This window comes from Silurus aristotelis (assembly GCF_946808225.1).
Source record: "Silurus aristotelis genome assembly, chromosome: 5".
Lineage (NCBI taxonomy): Eukaryota > Metazoa > Chordata > Actinopteri > Siluriformes > Siluridae > Silurus > Silurus aristotelis.
This window is the reverse complement of record NC_139578.1, coordinates 4253619-4273747: the sequence shown is the minus strand read 5'-3', so window position 1 is coordinate 4273747 and position 20129 is coordinate 4253619. Positions and strand designations below refer to the sequence as shown.

The 20129-nt window shown below is 37.8% G+C and overlaps 1 protein-coding gene across 1 annotated transcript; it reads right to left on the bottom strand.

The window, feature by feature from the left end:
- Positions 1–480: 480 nt before the first annotated feature.
- Positions 481–1741, bottom strand: LOC310727021 (hatching enzyme 1.2-like). The gene is made up of 4 exons (XM_083543069.1): positions 1682–1741; positions 1322–1462; positions 1116–1233; positions 481–977 (listed from the first exon to the last, which is right to left on the bottom strand). The coding sequence occupies exons 1-4, from the start codon at positions 1710–1712 to the stop codon at positions 590–592; spliced, it is 678 nt and encodes a 225-aa protein (XP_083399195.1). The 5' UTR covers positions 1713–1741; the 3' UTR covers positions 481–589.
- Between the last annotated feature and the right edge of the window lie 18388 nt (positions 1742–20129).

Genomic DNA, 20129 nt, shown 5'->3' with positions numbered 1-20129 from the left:
ATTAGTGCATACTGGTAGTATTTACATTTTACACAGTGTCGCAAATTGTTTGGAGTCGGGGTTGTATTCTATCAAGGTCTCAAATGCTTCATTAATATCAAGCAACATGATTAATGAGGCACAGCCCTGATCAGAGACCAATACCAGTTTATTTACCACTTTAACCAGCGCCGTCTCTGTGCTTTGATGCAGTGTAAATCCTGACTGATAAATTTCATGATTATTATTCTTATGTAGTCATGAGAAAAACTACTGTGCCCATATATTATGTTAAATGTAATTAGACACCTCTAAGTTCCTGTAAAACTGATACCAAATGATATTTAATAAATTCACTGAAGACAAATGATATTCAGGTTCAGACATTGATGATTTGGCAATAATTGTTGTAGATTTATGAGTGTGGGAAACAGATTTATGTTGTTTAGATTTAAGAAATTAAAGTACATAGTAAGCCAAACATGATTGTAGCCATTTTATTGCATCATTACATACTTGGTTACCACAGCGAGTGATGTCATCACTGTGTGCTGTATGTTAACTGCAATACGATTCTAAATTTAAATCAAGGCTAACATTCTGGACACGTTCAGCACTTGTAGAGAATGTTGATCCTCTTAATGTCAATACTGGAAAGCTCTTGTCTCTGTCCAATCATCACAGAAGGATCAGGAGTAGGGGTGATGGTGTCCAGACCATTGATGGAGAAAGCTGTGTTTCCATAGTGCATCACAGAGGAGTAGTCGTACGTCGTGTTGAGGTTATTGGTGTTCATCAAATCAAAATTAGATGTTGTTGCTGGGTCGATGTTTTCCCAGTTGATGGTGACATATTTATCACGGTCACTTCTAACGTGCTCGTGGTAGAAACCGAGTGCATGGTTCAACTCGTGCTCGATGACGCCGTGGTAAACACAGCTGAACCTGCTGAGAGAGACGACCTGAGAACCGCCTGTTTTGCCCACGTAAGAGTAGCAGCTGAGAGGAAAGAGAGCAGATGTAATGAACTGACTGACACTTATGTCAACATACAAGTAAAGAATTTATAAAGTATAAAGAACGTCAAAGTTATAACAAGCATGAATAGGGAATGTTAAACAAGTTAATGGAGCTCACCCATCATTGCTCTCGATCTTGATGTAGTCAGTTTCACGTGTTCTGGGAACAAAACGAATGCAGGTTTTGTTGTGGAAACTCGCCATGGCATTAGCAATTACAGTTGTATCAGAAGAAGCTGTGAAGAAAATGGCCAATGCATTAATAAGAAATAAGTAAAGATGTGATGTACCTGAGTAATGTGAATTAAACGATATATTACTTACAGAAATCTGAGCTCAATGTGTAAGGAACCTTCACCAAGCCATTTGAAGACTTTTTCCAAAAACAGTTGTTGTAGAGGCAGACCAGAGCGTTCCTACTTCTTTTTGCGAGTATGTCTCCCTCCAGCAGCAGTTTACTGGATCCTTCATACAGAGAAACAGAAAGAGATAACCTGCTGATGATTTAGAATCAAATACAGTTCTTGCCAATAAATCTTTGGCCACCTGAATTTCTGTCACTAATGCACACAACATTTAATCAAAAGAAATCATAAAAAAACATCTTAGAGCAGGTCTATTCCCAAATTTACATAGCAGTAATGATGCTGGTCAAGTGTGGTTGAGATCAGCAAGTTATCAGACCTTTGTTGATGGTGAGAATCCTAGTTGTCATGTCCTCCCCGTCAGGTTGGGTAAGATAGAGCGCTTGTGAGAAGCCAAGAATCAGGGCTATAATGGAGAGAGAAGCTCTGGACTCCATGATGATTCAGTGTGTACAGATGATCTGGATGCTCCTTCACCGTTGCTGGATGACTGCATACTGCCATACCTGACGTTTTATACACATGGACACACATCAAAACAACATGGTGTAGAATTTTAGGAATTAATGGAAGCCATTAGAGTTCATTGTCTAGTGTGTGGAACTAAAGGGTGGACCCTCTGAACAACACTTACTGAAGCTGTGCTGGATTCAGGAGATTGTTTAGAGATTCTGTACTAATGGACGGAGTGTAGCTCTTAATGTTTGATTATTTGTCTATGTTGTAGTGTCAATACCAAGGGAGTGACTTGTGTATGTTTAGGACTTACTGTTTACGTCAAGATAAACAACCTGGAAATCTTACAACATGTTTTTGGACTAATTCTCCATTCTAACAAGGAGAGAAATGTAACCTCTATTGATAAGGAGGAAACGCAGTTTAAATGCATCTTTTCTCTTTTACTATACAGAAGCAGGATCTGCACATTATATTTATTTAAATATCCAGTTCATTGTTCAGGTAGAGTCAGTTGGAGTTGCTGCTTTGGCTATAATGGAATCTGTAGAGTTACTGGCAATATTTAACTCTTCTTGTGAACTATTAATGACGTGAAGCTATACCCTTTTCCTTCCTCAACTCATTTATTTTCCCTCAACAAATATAGTAACTCATCTCTTTTTTCTTACAGATGCCTCTCTGATGTGGGCAGAACAGTTGGTGTTCTGGTGGTCAGTCTCAGCAGATGTGGTTGTGGTTACTATGTTATTGTACCATGGTAAGATTGGATATTGATTCTGGAAAGCAAATAGTAGGATTTTTAGGCTGTTTATTATGAGTTAAACATTAAGCTCTTTAAATATACAAACCCTCTAAAAACACTTTACAAACCTTATACAAACACTCCCTAAAAAGAGCAACAACGTCAGCTGATTTTAGTTCAGTGGTGGGCTGTCTGCTGGCCTAAACACTATCAGAAGCAATGACCTTCATTTACAACCTAAATTCTAATATCTGTTTCATTAAATTGTATTAATTTATTTCCAACAGTTTATTCTTTTCATTTTGTAGCGTTTGTCTTGGCTGCACTGCTTCCAGTACGTGTGTGTGGATGTTAGATTTTTTGTCCAATCAGATTTTAGCCTCTATGTGCTGCCATGTGAATCTAATCTGCCCAGGGCCTTCACAATCAGTACTGCTGGCCTTTTTACCTTAGTCTCTATTGGTAATAAATCTATTTCTTTAACCAATCAGATTTCAAATTTACCTCACAGGATACAGAATACAGAATAACATCAGCATTTTTCCGTCCTCTGATTGGTTGGTCAGAGCGAAACTGTTACAGCCAAGTTCGACTGGCAAAACATGTCTGTAGTGCTCTGCACACAGAAGAGAAATTTATTTGGGCTCGGAAATACTTAAAAATAAATTTTCAAGAAAAGCAAGACACCATGAGCGGTACCACTGAGGAGTGGTGCAAATTATGAGTATGCATCTCTGGTGAGTAGGTTGTATTGTATTAATTTTCAAATGTTTTTGTCATATTATTAGAAAGTTTTTAATCTGAGCTGCTCCAGATGATGTAGGTGGCACAGTTGCGGTTGTAGTGAAGAGGTGTGGAGCTTGCTTTAGTAAAATGGTATTCACCCTCAATATGAAAAATGCCTCTCTCTCTGTAATGGCATGCATTGTTATACAGTGGAACCCGGTTATCTCGCCCTCGGTTACCTCGACAACCCTATTAAGTCGACGTTTTTGAAGTGGAACCGCCAAATTCTCGCATTTTTTATCGGTTATGTTGACTTTTTTTATGTCGCCGAAACCTGATATCTCGAGCACAAGGGGGGAAAAATTTGCCATTTAACGTCGGTTATCTCGGTGCACCCGCAGAAGAACTCGCGGAAGTGGCGGAAAAATCAAGGCTTACAGCTGTTACAGGTGTTGTATTGTATACTGGTGAATCTCTGCTGTTAGTTAGTGCTAGTGTTCGTAGTGTTAGTAGGGGCGCGGCGCGGCTTTGGGAAGAAAAGAGCAGCCGGTGAGAGAGTGCCTGTGGGAAGGCACGTACCGGGAAACACATGAGCGATAACAACGACCGCCGTGAACCAACATATACCAACAATAACGGACGGTGAGAGTGTGGAAGTTTAAATAGGAGCTGGTGATGATGCTAAACGAGCACCATATGTGCGCGATTAAAGCCGGGAGCTTCAGAGAAAGCGGCCGAGAAAACACCTGACACGCTGAAGGGGGCCGAAGGGGGCGTGGCAGGTGGATTCCTGACAGATAAACATGTACTGTATGTATTTTTATAGCATGCCTTCATCAAACAAATCGCAGCAACGCTGTTGTGTAAAAAAAACCTTTAAAAACACGTGCATGCACATTCTCATTTATTAACGCACATCATGTACATAAAGAAATTTCAAGCACGTTAGTATATTGCCGCCATTTTGATTTTTGTTTATCTCGATCATCGGTTACCTCGATGCTTTTTGGCAACCCCCTAGGACATCGACATAACCGGGTTCCACTGTATTGTGTTTTTGTATAGTATTGATGGTGTCTATAATTGTGACGTGATAGTGGTGGTATTGAGAGGTGAATTAAGTCACACTGATTATTCAATTCATCTGGGTAATCAGAACTTACAGATAAAAATCTAACTATATATATTCTCTATATCAAGATGAATAATAATTAAAATTGCAGAGTTGGGATTTTGAAGGCATTTTATTTGGTTTTAATGGTTGTTCAAAGACAGGACTGCTATAGTATTTCACATCAACTTGGGCAACATTGACCCAGCAATAGATTATCATTTGAACTTAAAGAGCAAGCAGCTGACATCGGCATCTTGAGGATAAACTCACTCTCCAACTGCTAAACTTGTTCCGAATGTTTGGCTCGTTTTGTATCATTGTATTGCTACTACTCTTTCTTCTCTTAACTTCATGGTGTGACTAATCAACTTTATTCCCCTGTAGTCACTGCAATTCTGCACATCTCCCTTAATCTTAAAAATTGGTATCAGCACACTCATTCTCCATTCCTCAGGCATTCTCTCACCATCCAAAATTTTGTTGAACAATCTGGTTAAAAACTCCACTTCCATCTCTTCTAAGCATCTCCATGCTTCTACTGGTATGTTATCTGGTCCAACCAACTTTCCACTCTTCATCCTCTTAATATCTTCTTTTACTTCCTCCTTAGTAATCCCCTCCACTTCCTGCTTACCAACTCAACATCATCCATCCTTCTCTCTCTCTTATTTTCCTCATTTATCAGCTGAAAATTCTCCCTCCATCTTCTCAACACACTCTCCTCACTAGTCAACACATTTCATCTCCATCCTTTATTGGAACTTGCAGCACATCCTCCCAGCTTGGTTCCTCTGCCTGGCCAATCTGTTTAAATATTTTTCTCCTTCCTTAGTGTCCAACTTCTTATAAAGCTCCTCATATACCTTTTCTTTGGCTTTCGCCACATCCCTCTTTACATCTCCTTGTACTCCTGCCTACTTTTCTCATCTCTCTGTCAATCCCAATTCTGTTTTGCCAACCTCTTTCTTCTTATACTCTTCTGCACTTCCTCATTCCACCACCACATCTTTGTCACACCAAGTACCTTTGTAGCTGTCTCTCTTATCATTTCTGCAGTACTTGCCCCATCATCCAGCACCACTTCACCACCACCGAGCCCCTGATCTCTTCCCTGAAACTCACACTACAGTCTTCCTCCTTCAGGTTCCACCATCCTATTCTTTTTTCAGTCCTCACTTCTTCTTCCCCTCCAACACCATTCTACAAACCAGCAACCGATGCTTTCTAGCTACACTGTCCCCTGACAACAGTCTCCAATGTCTTAACAGTCTCCAATGTCTTATGTTTCAGTGTGCTTAAAAATTACTTAAGATACTTAAACTACTCCTTTATTATTTTATTCTTTACAGCAGGCAGTTTTGCAGATAAAATTGGGCCAACAGATGAAGATGCCAATCGGAAGGAATCAGAAAATGTTACTTTGAAATGTTCATATGAGACAAATAGTCAATACATCCGGCTTTACTGGTACAAACAATATCCTAACAGTGAACCGCAGTTTTTACTGTATAAAGGTGCAAGGTCAGAAAGTTCTGAAAGGAGCACGTCTAATGATCGTCGATTAGAGTCCGAAACAACCAGAGACTCTACTGAACTTACTATCAGAGGTCTAAAGCTCTCAGATTCTGCTCTCTATCACTGTGCTCTTAGAGACACAGCACAGTAATACAGAGTCAGTGAAAGACTGTACAAAAACCCATCAAATATATTTATTTTACCTGCTTCTTATCAGTAAAACACAGACACAAGAAACATTTGTGGTAACAGATGCAGGTGTATGAATTAGAAAAGAAGAATAAAGAGGAATTAAAGATGCCAAATACACATCAATCACATTACATTCACAAATATACAGTAGATTTACTCTTTACATGAGGAAATAAAATAAAAAAATTAAGAAAGAAATCTGTTCAGTTTTCTTTCTGATTAATTGTAATACTTTTTTCTGCCTTCCTTCATTCATGTGCATGTGTATAAAAATGAATGTAACTTTGCTGGAAGTGAGTTGCTTTTTATTGCCTGAAGACAAATTTGAAGGCAGAAGACCCACAAATGAGCAGAACTGAAGGCAGCTGCAGTAAAGAATCTCAAGGGAGGAAACTCAGTATTTGGTGATGTCCATGGGTTCCAGATGTCAGTCATTTACTGTGAAGATTTTACATTTAAATATTTAAATAATCCATATGTTTATAATTATATTAGTTTGTCTAATTTGTTTTGAGGCTGTGAAAGGGACTGCACAAAAAATCTTGTAAATGTAATATTATATCAAACTCCTTAAATTAAAGCTGAAAGTCTACAGTTCATTATCATCATTATTGTTCCCTTATTATTTAAATCCACTGTGGTGGTGTACAGAGGGGAAATTATACAAATTGAGTCAGTGTCCAAATATTTATGAAGTCACTTGTATTAATTCATGGCCTTTTACTATTAATGAATTTTATTACTGAAGCTGACTGAATAAACACAATGAATAAATCCTGTAACACAATAATCTGTCAGGCCGCTTTTACAGTATGAGATGAAGCAGAGTTGTGATGAATATGAATAAATATGAGTGGGCGGAGCTACAAGTGGAGACATCAGAGACAATCTCACATACACAACCCTGATATTTATTTCTAAAGCTGGAGGTCTGAACTAAACACTCAGGATCACAATGTTACTCCTCTATTTATCCGAAGTGATCAATCCATCAACTGGCATGGAGGGGAAAAGAAAAGGAGAATCTGGAGGACATGAGAAAAACTACAAAATAAAATGAATACGAAAGGAATTCAAAGCAATTAAAACATGCAATAGTTTACTCATTTTATTATATCTTTTAGTGTAGAGCAGAGATGCCCAAACTAGGGTCCGCAGGCTAAAGTTGGTCCCTGTTGACCTTTGATTTGGCCCATCATGTGTCATATATGATAACAGGATAAAAAAGAGGAAGGAGGATGCCATTGCCACATAGATTCATAACTAAGTTACCATCACTTTTTTGTTTTAATTTTTAAGCTGCAAAGAAATTGCAGTATCTTCTTCTGTGAGCAAACTTTCAGTCAAAACTTTTGAATATAAGGACCAGCTTCATGTCTCTCATTAGAGGTCACTGATATTGCAGTCATACGGCTTTATTGTTTATAGCTTGAATTATTGTTTTAAACTCTATAGTACTGTTAATGGAATTGTTTCTATGTTTGCATTGTGCTGATTCATTGAACTAGAAAGTGCAGAAAATAAAACTACATTAGTTGTTTTCTATTTATTTATTATTTAATATCTAAATATAATGAATTGATAAATGAAGGGGAATCATGGCAACTTTAAATTTAATAATCATTTTGTTACACAGTCCTCAATCAAGTTTAATTTTTAGCACTTCATGAGAAAAAGATGAGGTGTAGTCACATCAGTTCTGACATCAGGTTGGGTAACAATCCATTATTTTAAAGATTTTATTAAAATCAGTGGTAAATGATGATAATAAAGTTTAGAATATGCTGGTAATAATGAAGGCTTTGATTTTAATATGCAGCATTTAATAATGACTTTGATTAAAATGTGGACAGATTCCCCATGTGATGCTGAATGTAAAACCAGTGTGTTTCAGTAAGAATCAACAGTCTGTCAGTAACATTGGTGACTCTGTCATGTGATGCTGTAGGGAGGAGCTTCATGAACTCTAATCATGTTAACTGGTTAGAGCACAGAATATCTTCATTCAGCTAAAACCATTCATCATGTTCACTGTTATATTCATGTACCTGTGGCTTTCTGTAGGTGAGTTATACATAGATTAAATTCTTGATGTTAAATGCTGATTCAATCGTATTTTTATTTTTATTTTTTTATCATGCCTGATGCATGTAGTTTGAGCTTGATTGTGTAAAGGTTAAAAACATTATGTTCTCTTCTCTATGACAGGTGACTCCATGGCAGATTCAATAGAGCCACTTTTTACTCATAAAGTTGTAGATGAAGGTGATAATGTTACTCTGTCCTGCAGATACAAAACAAGTGCATTAACAAACATCAACCTGCACTGGTACAGACAACATTCAAAATCTAAACCTGAGTTCCTTCTTATCATTTTGCAAAGTGGAACTCTAGCTTCTGAAAAACCGGCACGAATGGATGCTAAAATTCGTGAAGATCAAGTGGATCTGATCATCTCCTCTGCTGCTGTATCAGACTCTGATCTATACTACTGTGCTCTGGTGTCCACAGTGACAGGAAATCCAGCTGCACTGTACAAAAACCTTCACACTGTTGTGTTACATTAAAGACAAAAAAATTAAATCGAAGTTCAATAATATTAAAGGATTAAATGTTGAACAAAGAATATCATTAGAAATAAAAAGTTGGATAGTGTAATAAATATATGTTAATTTTGTACATTCAGGATTACACTGCTTATTGGATGCTAAATACAATGATTTGTTTAAATCAATGTTAAAGTATTAAACACAAAAAATCCACAGATGCAAAATGGAAAACCACAAATTGTACCCCATAAAAATCCACAGACGGCAGCAAACCATTCTAATTGCCCTCAGACATCATCATCAGCACCATTCTAACCTGACCCTACCAACCTCTGCACTCATTAATTTATAAAAAGCCCAAGTGTCTTCAACTCTGAGATTCTTGTAAGACACAACAAACACATCTGCCAATCAAACTATTGTATGAAATCAAGTATTGAATAAATTTAATCACCTCGACAAACCTCATCATTAAAAATGCACAAACACACCACTAACAAACTTTTATATGTATTTTTAGTTTAGCATTAAAGTAACTACATCAAATATTATGACTCTTTTAATTCCTTAATTATTTCTATTATGCTCATATGATTGACTGTAAATGAAAAGAGAGCTCCTTTTAGACAGTTTATCTTTGATTGCATTTTGTACCACCAGAGGTTCCATTTTTACATACGTACAGTATACACATCTTCACACTCGAGAAGAACGTAGATTCTGTGTGTAGAAACGTGTGTTAGTAAACCTGAATCAATGCAAGGCAGGAATGGTAGTGAAATTCTTGTAAAACTGTGTAAAAGTAAACATTATGAAACTGCACATCTTTTGCTCATGAGTAGTTTCAGTTAATATCAATAAATTAAAATTAGTAAATGTGGACGGATTATATAGAGAATTTTTATATACACAATATCACTTTTTTAATAACCTGCTCAAATGCCTACCGTGTATTTAATTACAATCCAGTTACCAAATGCAGGAACACGAAAAAATGTGATGCAGTTAGCGTTTTAAACTGTGGAACAGACCTTTTAAAATAATGTGAAATCAAGCTTGCAGTAGTTTAATATAAATATGCAGCTGATAACCACAAAAACAAGCATTGGGAATTTCCTGTTTCGTTCATGTGATTTCAAGTAGTGTCATTTAAATAAAATATAATTGCCTATATAAAATAATAATTCATGAACTGTTACATATTAATTTGCAGCATTAGTTAATCTATGATGCTTTAATGCCATAGATAAATGTTTATCACGCTACATTTTACACTTGAATCAGCAAAGGTGTAAGTATTGTAAGTTTGTAATTTCATAAGAACAGAAAACCAGAAGGAGGGACTGAGGGATTGATGACAGAATCGTCATGACTACACCTCAGTAAAAGTGGGCGGAGCTCGATGTGGTGAGATACAGTTTAGACAGTTTCACAGAGATACTGACATTTATATCTACTGCAAGACACAACCATCATGTTCCTCTTCTTTCTTTTCATAGTTGTTCAAATCATTGGTAAGTCTTTTATATTCTACACAAACTTTATGTGGATGCTGGAGATTTGTACTGAAACATAAACATTATGATGTAAAATGATGTTCTTAATAAATGACATTAGAAATATTTGTTGTTGTAATGTGTTTACAGCAGGAGCTGTTGGCAGCAGCATTACACCAGAACAAACCATGATATCTTCACCTGAAGGCAGTAACACCACACTGACCTGCACATATGATCAATCTGCTAACAGACTCTACTGGTATCGACAAACGCCTCAATCAGGACCAGAGTTTCTGATTATGATTCTTGTATCCACAAATCATGTCACTAAAGCTGATCAACCTGATCCACGACTATCAATCAGACAGAAAAATGGAAAAGTAGATCTGGAGCTCTTTCCTGCTGCAGTATCAGACTCTGCACTGTACTACTGCGCCATGGAGCCCACAGTGACACAAAACTCATACACACTGTACAAAAACTAAAGCTTGACTCTATATATTGTTTTTGGTCAGTAGGGGGAGCTGTTCACCTGTTTCACCTAAATAAAGTTTTGTTCCCAGACTCTGGTATGTATTTACGGTTAAATATCAACTATCATTTATTTGCCTACAGTAACAATCAATGAACTTCAGTTTAAGTTCAAGAACAAAATTGTGTGCATGTGTGCATGAGAAATGACTCTTCTGCAAACTCCTTATTGCACATGCAACTCTCTATAATAATAAATACCAACAGGATTAATGAAGCAGTGCTTATGTGAAGTATGTTGTGCATCCCTGAAGCTCACAAAACAATATTTCTGTTTCACCATGCTTCCTTTGACAAACTCAAATGAACTTTCACGATGGCCCGATCTTGCAACATCACGACCCCGATGCTCCGTTTGTGGTATAGGTGGATGCCTCCATTTGCAGGATTGGAGGCAAGCTCTCTTAATGCCTTGGCAACCCAGACAAGCTCCACCCAGGCACGTTCTTCTCAAGCAAACTGACTATGGCGGAGGAAAAATATAATGCGGGGAACTGAAAATTAAAATCCATTAAAGAAGCCCTAGAAGAATAGAGATATTGTCTTGAGGGGGTCGGATACCCGTTTCAGTTGATCACTGACCATAGATCTTCGGAACCCGAGCCAACCTCACATAGCACAGGGCACCTGGAGATCCACCGCACAACCAAGCTCATCCAGAATACTTTCTAGTGGCAATCATTAGTCTTTGACTTCAAAAACTATTATACAGAATACTCACAGAGCTGTGTTCAGAAATGACTCAACTCTACACCTTACTGTACATAGTGAGATACACACCACTGATTGTCCTTATAATAGCAGGTATTTAATTTTTTATTAATAAATTATTTACTTGATCATATTTATGTTTGATGCATTAGGCTATTTTTATATGTTTTAAGTGCTTATAACATTTACTACAGAGATTTATTTTTTATTTTCTGTTTTACAGCAGGCAGTTTTGCAGATAAAATTGGACCGACTGATAAAGATGCCAACATCCTCAGGATAGAAACAGACACTGTTACTCTAAAATGTTCATTTGAGACTAAAATTGAAAGCATTTATCTTTACTGGTACAAACGATATCCTGACAAAGCACCACAGTTTTTATTATTTAAAGGTGCAAGGTTATATAGTGGTGGAAACACTCCTACTGACACTCGATTAGAGTCCAAAACAACCAGAGACTCTACTGAACTTACTATCAGAGGTCTAAAGATCTCACATTCTGCTCTCTATTACTGCGCTTTTAAAGTAGGAGACACAGTAATACAGAGTCAGTGAAAGATTGTACAAAAACTCATCAAAGATATTTTCTTTACCTTCTTGTTATCAGTGATCCACAAACAGGAGAAACATTTGTGGTAACAGATGCAGCTGAATGAAATAGAAAATATGAATAAAGAGGGATTAAAGATGCCAAATACACATCAATCACATTACAATCACAAATATACAGTTACTATACACATGTGGAATTAAATTAATCGACATTTTCAGTTGAGTTTTCTTTCTGATTCATTGTAAGTGATCTTTCTGCCTTTCCTGTATTCATACGCATGTGTATATAAATGCTGGATGTGAGCTGCTTTTTACTTCCTGAAGGCAGAATTGAAGACTGAAAAACTCAAATGAGCAGAACTGAAAAGTGTAAAAATTGTGAATGAAAATAAAAATTGTGTCATTGTGCTAATATCTATTGACTCATCTGTATAAATTCATGGCCTTTTAGTGTTAGTGATTTTTATTATTGAAGTAAACTGAATAAGCAAAATGAACGAGTTGTGATGAATATGAATAAATATGAGTGGGCGGAGCTACATGTGGAGACATCAGAGACAATCTCACATACACAACCCTGATATTTATTTCTAAAGCTGGAGGTCTGAACTAAACACTCAGGATCACAATGTTACTCCTCTTCTTACTTTTCTTCACTATTGCTGATATTGGTAAGTCTTATATCACGTGAAATTATTATTTTTAATGAACAGAAACCACTTAAATGTATTATTTAAAAAATGGTCATGATATTATTGTATGTTTTTTTTTTATAGTAGAAGCTGCTGATTTCAGCATTAAACCAGAAGAAACCACTTTATCTGTAACTGAAGGCAGCAACATCACACTGTGCTGCACATATACTGGATCAGTTGATAGACTTTACTGGTATCAACAAAAACCTGGATCAAGACCAGAGTTTCTGCTGCTGATCTATGAAAGTGGTAATCAAGTCATAGAAGCTCAACCACCTCATCCACGATTGTCCATAAAACTTGATAAAATTAGTAAGAAAGTGGATCTGATCATCTCCTCTGCTGCTGTATCAGACTCTGCTCTATACTACTGCGCTCTGACGCCCACAGTGACAGGAAATCCAGCTGCACTGTACAAAAACTCTGTCACAGTTTTGTTATATTGAAGGCAGTTCTGGAAATTGACATGCCTTTGTTGGGGGATTCTACATTTATCTCTCTCAATATAAAGAGTTGATATCAATGGCACATTTCACATCATTAAAAGAGAGCATTATTCATTTAGTAATTATTTTTCACTGGTTAGGATCATGGTGACTTTAAAGCCTGTACTGAGATCTGCTTAGTGTGAGGTGAGAATACACTCAGAATTGGATGTCAGTCTTCTGCAACACCCTGCACAAACTCTTTCACACACTCATTCACACTGAGGGACTTTTAATCCCAGCAAATTTCCTACTGTCATGTTTTTTTGGAAACCGACACATACACGGGGTGAAAACACAAAACTGCACACAAAACTGCACACAAACTGACAGTAACTTCACCTCAGCATCAAACTAGGAACCCTGGAGCTGTGAAGCAGCAACACTACTCACTGTGTCACTGTGCTGCTACTGAACACATCACATTCTAAGATATTTAAATTTTTTATGCTTTATGGATTTTCTTTAATGTGGTGTTACATTATCCTTATACATTTCTGTAACCTCATGCTACAAATCCATGTAGCCAGAGCACTAAAGACAAGACTCGCCTCAATCCTCATAGCAGAATTTCACAGTAAACTGGAGTTATTTTCTTTATAATCTTGTCTAGACTGTGTGTCTGCAGTGTAAACTGTATGATGGGTAAAGAGCAGGTGGTAAAAACAGTAACTCTGTTGGAAGATTTCTAAATCCTTGTAAGATGAGGCAGAGTGCAGACTACAAGAATTAATCTCAGAATCACTTCCTCTTTCCTAATACATGATTCTAGGTCTAAGGCTTTTCTCCTTAGTGAACACAAGATGGCGCAGTCACTTATCTTATGGTGGGAAAAGTACTAGAGCTCCACACAACCCTGCTCACATTCTCTATCCACTTCACAATAAACTGTCATAAGAATAAATACTCATTAATACTCATAACTTATACTTTTATTAGAGCTGAGCATCAAGAGGTTTAACAGTCCTTAAGAAGGAAGTACAAAATATTTCTGTTGATCTCCTTATTCTCAATTAAGATTATTATATTCTAATTCTTTTATTAGGTAATATATCTATTATACAGTAGCTGAAGTTCCACACTAAAATATATAACCAATATATTTAGTAGTGTAATTGTTAGTATATGTTTTAATACCCTAAAATGATTGTATTTACATAATTACACCTGCTTACACTTCTTGTTTCTGTCAGTAACATTGATGAATCTGTCATGTGATGCTGTGAGGTGGAGCTTCATGAAGCTTTTAGAGAACAGAAAGACCTCAGAATATTTTCATTCAGCTAAAACCATTCATCATGTTCACAGTTATATTCATGTGTCTGTGGCTTTCACTAGGTGAGTTACACACTGACATTTTATAATTATTATATAAATAGTAATTAATTAGTGTTGTGTGTGATGATGCAAAAATGTAGAATGTGAGTCTGAATAATTTTGTTGTGGTTTGTTCTCTTCTCTATGACAGGTGACTCCATGGCAGATTCAATAGAGCCACTTTTCACTCATAAAGTTGAAAATGAAGGTGAAAATGTTACTCTGTCCTGCAGATACAAACCAACCAGCTCTTCTACAGGAAACTACCTGCACTGGTACAGACAACATCCAAAATCTAATCCTGAGTTCCTTCTTTATATTTCTCAAAGAGGAGATTTAAGTCAAGAAAAACCCCCAAGAATGACTGCTAAAGTTGATGATGGTGATAGAAAACAAGTGGATCTGATCACCTCCTCTGCTGCTGTAGCAGACTCTGCTCTATACTACTGTGCTCTGGCGCCCACAGTGACAGGAAATCCAGCTGCACTGTACAAAAACCTTCACAGTTTTATTACACTGAAGGCAAATAAACTTCTAAGTTTAAATCATTTGCAGCTCCACAATCTTAATATTACTGGATTCCCTTCTAATAATGACTGTAATAAAATGTTGATTTGATATACATATATAATTTGTCCGTTTTGGATTATACAAGAGCAGCAACAGTATTAAAACAGTTAATAATCCTTGGTGGATAAATTCATCTATTCCTCCATTCATTAATTCATTTTCAGTAGCCACATACAGATTCAGGCCTAGTAGCAGTTTAGAGTTGCTTTAGTCCAACTACTGGCATGTGTTTGCAGGAAAACATATAAAATGTATTATAAAACATCCCTTGTTCAAAATATATACATTTGCGCATTTAAAATTCAGATATATTATTAGATTTTTACAATTTTTATATGTTAATATATTTCTGTAAAACTGCTTTGTGAAGATGTCAATTGCTAAAAGCTCTTTACAAATGAAAGTGACTAATTAAATTGAAGAAAGCTACAGAAGAAACATAAGCAGTGAGAAAACTGAGGGTCTGGTGATGCCTTTGGTGTCCAGACTTCATGCAGTTATGACAGCAAAGGATTTGAATTCTTATATTTAAAATGTTAATTGAATTTATAATTATTGTAGTTAACAAATTAAATTTATTAACTAAGTGTGTTACAGTCTTTCTCCAGTGGAAACACAAGATGGCGCTGTCAGTTATCTTATTGTAGGCCACATACTAGAGCTTCATGCAACCCTGTTCACATCCTCCAGAGATGCTGATGACTTTAATCATGAATTTCTTAATATTCTCTGTAATATTGTTTGTCTCCTGCATGGAAAAGCACATGATGGTGCAGTAAATGAAATGGGATGAGATTCTGTTGTAATGGAGGTTTAACCCTAAACACTTCTAACTTTACTTGTGTACACAATGTTCATGTTTAAATGACAACCAACATTAACGGAATCAGATATAAAACTTTCACTTATCAGTTTTAATAAAATGTCATCTGCTTTCATCAACTGTAAGTCACTTTGGATAAAAGTGTAGATGTAATGCACAACGAGGAGGAAGAAAAACGAGCAATAGACATAAAACAGCCAGTTTACTGCATACTGCATTTGCAATGAACAAAATAATAATAATAGTAAATAATAATAAAAAAAAAAAAACATTTTTTACTTGCCAGCTGATGCCAATAATGTATAGAAACCATTTAATTAAAACACATTAAAGTAAGATATTTTTTTTATTATTATTAGTTCATTTTCCTTCTTTAAATGTACTTAGGACAGATTCTCTATGTGAGTCTGAATGTAAAGTCTGGATGCATCAGTAACTCAGCAGTCTGACAGTCACACTGGTGACACCATCATGTGATGCTGTGGGGTGGAGCTTCATGAGCCTGAATAATATTAACATATTAGAGTACAGAAATAATATTTTTATTCAGCAAACACCATCATCATGTTCACTGTTATATCCATGTGTCTGTGGCTTTCACTGGGTGAGTTATACACTGACTTTTTGTCATTGCAGTAATGTGTTAAAGTCGTTATTAATTAATGTGTAGTGATGAGAGAATGTATGAATAAATAAAGCCATCTCAAATGTAAATCTGGTTTAATTATTTCAAGAAAACATTATGTTCTCTTCTCTATGACAGGTGACTCCATGGCAGATTCAATAGAGCCACTTTTCACTCATAAAGTTGTAGATGAAGGTGATGATGTTACTCTGTCCTGCAAGTACAAAACAACCAGTACTGCATACAGCACCTACCTGCACTGGTACAGACAATATCTGGAATCTAGACCTAAGTTCCTTCTTTATATTACACAAAGTGGAGATCTAAGTCAGAACAAACCCCCAAGAATGTCTGCTACTATTAATGGAGATCAAGTGGATCTGATCATCTCCTCTGCTGCTGTATCAGACTCTGATCTATACTACTGTGCTCTGACGCCCACAGTGACAGAAATCCAGCTGCACTGTACATTTCATAAATCTTCATGCCTTTTTGGAGGATTCTCTCTTTCTCTCTCAATAACAAGTGTTTACATCATTGGCACATGTTGCATCATTATGGGATAAACATTTATCCTTTAGTAACTATTTGCCACTGTTGATGAGTGTGGTGGTGTTAATGCCTGTCCTGAGATACCGAGTGTGATGTGAGAAGACACTAAGAATTAGACACCAGGCCTCCGCAGGACTCCATGCACAAACCATTTTACACACTCATTCACATTTAGGGAGAATTTATCCAAGCAAATTTCCTACTGTCGAACTTCTAAATCCTGGTTAGCTGAGGCAGAGTGCAGACTTTAGAAATTAACCCGAGAATCACTTCCCCTTCCATACTACATGACTTTAAAGTTAAGGTTTTTCTCCTTGGTGAACACAAGATGGCGCAGTCACTTATCTTATTGTGGGAAAAGTACTAGAGCGCCACACAACCCTGCTCACATTCTCTGATGATGAATCCTCATTTTCACAATAAAACCTCTGTGATATAAACTACAGCTGTTCTTCTATCATACACACTGCACTAATATTATCCTCACTCCTGCCCTGATTACTCTTAGTAGCTCAACTCATTTATAGAGACACCATTCTGATAAAACTACACAACTGTCCACTTCACACTAAACTGTCATAAGAATAAATACTCATTAATACTCATAACTCATACTTTTATTAGAGCTGAGCATCAAGAGGTTTAACAGTCATTAAGAAGCAATTAAAATATACATCTTCATTCATTTATTTGTTTTAAGAAATCCTTATTTCTTTTCTAAAATATAAACTAAAATAGTATATAGTAGTGAAATTTTAAAGTGATTGTATGTGTTTGCTGTCAGTAACATTGGTGTCTGTCATGTGATGCTGTGAGGTGGAGCTTCATGAACCTTTATGATGTTCACATATAATAAAAGACCTCAGAATATTTTCATTCAGCTAAAACCATTCATCATGTTCACTGTTATATTCATGTGTCTGTGGCTTTCACTAGGTGAGTTACACACTGACTTTTTGTCACTGTAGAAACATTACCAGTAATTTATCAGTGTGAGTGTGAGTTAAACTTACTGTATTTAGTTTCAATTTTACTATGTAAATGTAATCATTATGTTCTCTTCTCTATGACAGGTGACTCAATGGCAGATTCAATAGAGCCACTTTTTACTCATAAAGCTGTAGATGAAGGTGAAAATGTTACTCTGTCCTGCAAATACAAAACAAGTGCAACAAACAACTACCTGCACTGGTACATACAACATCCAAAATCTAAACCTGAGTTTATTTTTTACATATTTGAGACAACTGGGGGAAAAAGTGACTTAATTTCACCACGTATGGATGTTAAAGTTGATAAAAACAATAAACAAGTGGATCTGATCATCTCCTCTGCTGCTGTATCAGACTCTGATCTATACTACTGTGCTCTGGTGCCCACAGTGACAGGAAATCCTGCTGCACCGTACAAAAACTTCACACTGTTATGTAATACTAAAGACTGTCAACAGGGGGAGACAGTGGCTTGGAGGTTGACTTGTTTGCTTTGCACCTATGAGATTGAAGGTTCTGAATCTCACCTCCACTGTGTGTGCTGAATTAGTTTCTACTGTGCCTCAGACGTTTCCTCCTCCAACCCAAAGACATGCCTTGATGGCTAATTGTTGTCCAAATAATCTGTATCATGTGAATGTGAATGTGTGAGTGTGTATGTTTGTGCTCTAGGATGGGCTCTACAAAGCAATTTTTTTTTATATCTTTAAGCAGGTGACTAAAACAGCCTTCATTACAAGTGCAGTTCTGCTCTTTTGCACAGTGTTCAGTGTGAGAAAGTTTAAAAGAAAAAATTTCTCAAAAGTGTGTTGGATTAAAACATTCAGTTCAATTACATTTTATTTTTATATCAGTTTTAACACTAATTCTCCCAAAGTAATTTTACAGAAATAAATAGATAACAGAGATGAGATTATGATAGATACTAGATAGATCATAATAGATTATGAGAGATACTACATCAGGGACCGTGACGTCGCCCGGTATGGCGCAGCCGGGGCCCCACCCTGGAGCCAGGCCCGGGGTTGGGGCTCGTATGCGAGCGCCTGGTGGCCGGGCCTTCCCCCACAGGGTCCGGCCGGGCTCAGCCCGAAGGAGCGACGTGGGGCCGCCTTCCAGTGGGCTCACCACCTGCAGGAGGGACCGTAAGGGGCCGGTGCTAAGAGGATCGGGCAGCAGTCGAAGGTGGAGGCCTCGACAACCCGATCCCTGGACACGGAAGCTAGCTCTAGGGACGTGGAATGTCACCTCGCTGGCGGGGAAGGAGCCTGAGATTGTGCGTGAGGTTGAGAGGTTCCGACTAGAGATAGTCTGGATCACCTCTACGCACGGCCTGGGCTCTGGAACCACACTCCTCGAGAGAGGATGGACTCTTTACAACTCTGGAGCTGCCCATGGTGAAAGGCGTCGGGCTGGTGTGGGTTTGCTTATAGCCCCCTAGCTCAGCCGCCATGTGTTGGAGTTTACCCCGGTGAACGAGAGGGTCGTTTCCCTGCGCCTACGGGTCTGGGATAGGTCTCTCACTGTCGTGTGTGCCTACGGGCCAAACGGCAGTATAGAGTACCCGGCCTTCTTGGGGTCTCTGGGAGGGGTGCTGGACAGTGCTCCGACTGGGGACTCCGTCGTTCTACTAGGAGACTTCAATGCACACGTGGGCAGCGACAGTGACACCTGGAGGGGCGTGATTGGGAGGAACGGCCCCCCTGATCTGAACCCGAGCGGTGTTCAGTTATTGGACTTCTGTGCTAGTTACAGTTTGTCCATAACGAACACCATGTTCAAGCATAAGGGTGTCCATCAGTACACGTGGCACCAGGACACCCTAGGCCGCAGGTCGATGATCGACTTTGTGGTCGTTTCATCTGACCTGCGGCCGTATGTCTTGGACACTCGGGTAAAGAGAGGGGCGGAGCTGTCAACTGATCACCACCTGGTGGTGAGTTGGATCCGATGGCGGGGGAGGAAGCTGGACAGACTCGGCAGACCCAAGCGTACTGTGAGGGTCTGCTGGGAACGTTTGGCCGAGCCTCCTGTCAGAGAGATCTTCAACTCCCACCTCCGGCAGAGCTTTGACCAGATCCCGAGGGAGGCCGGAGATATTGAGTCCGAGTGGAC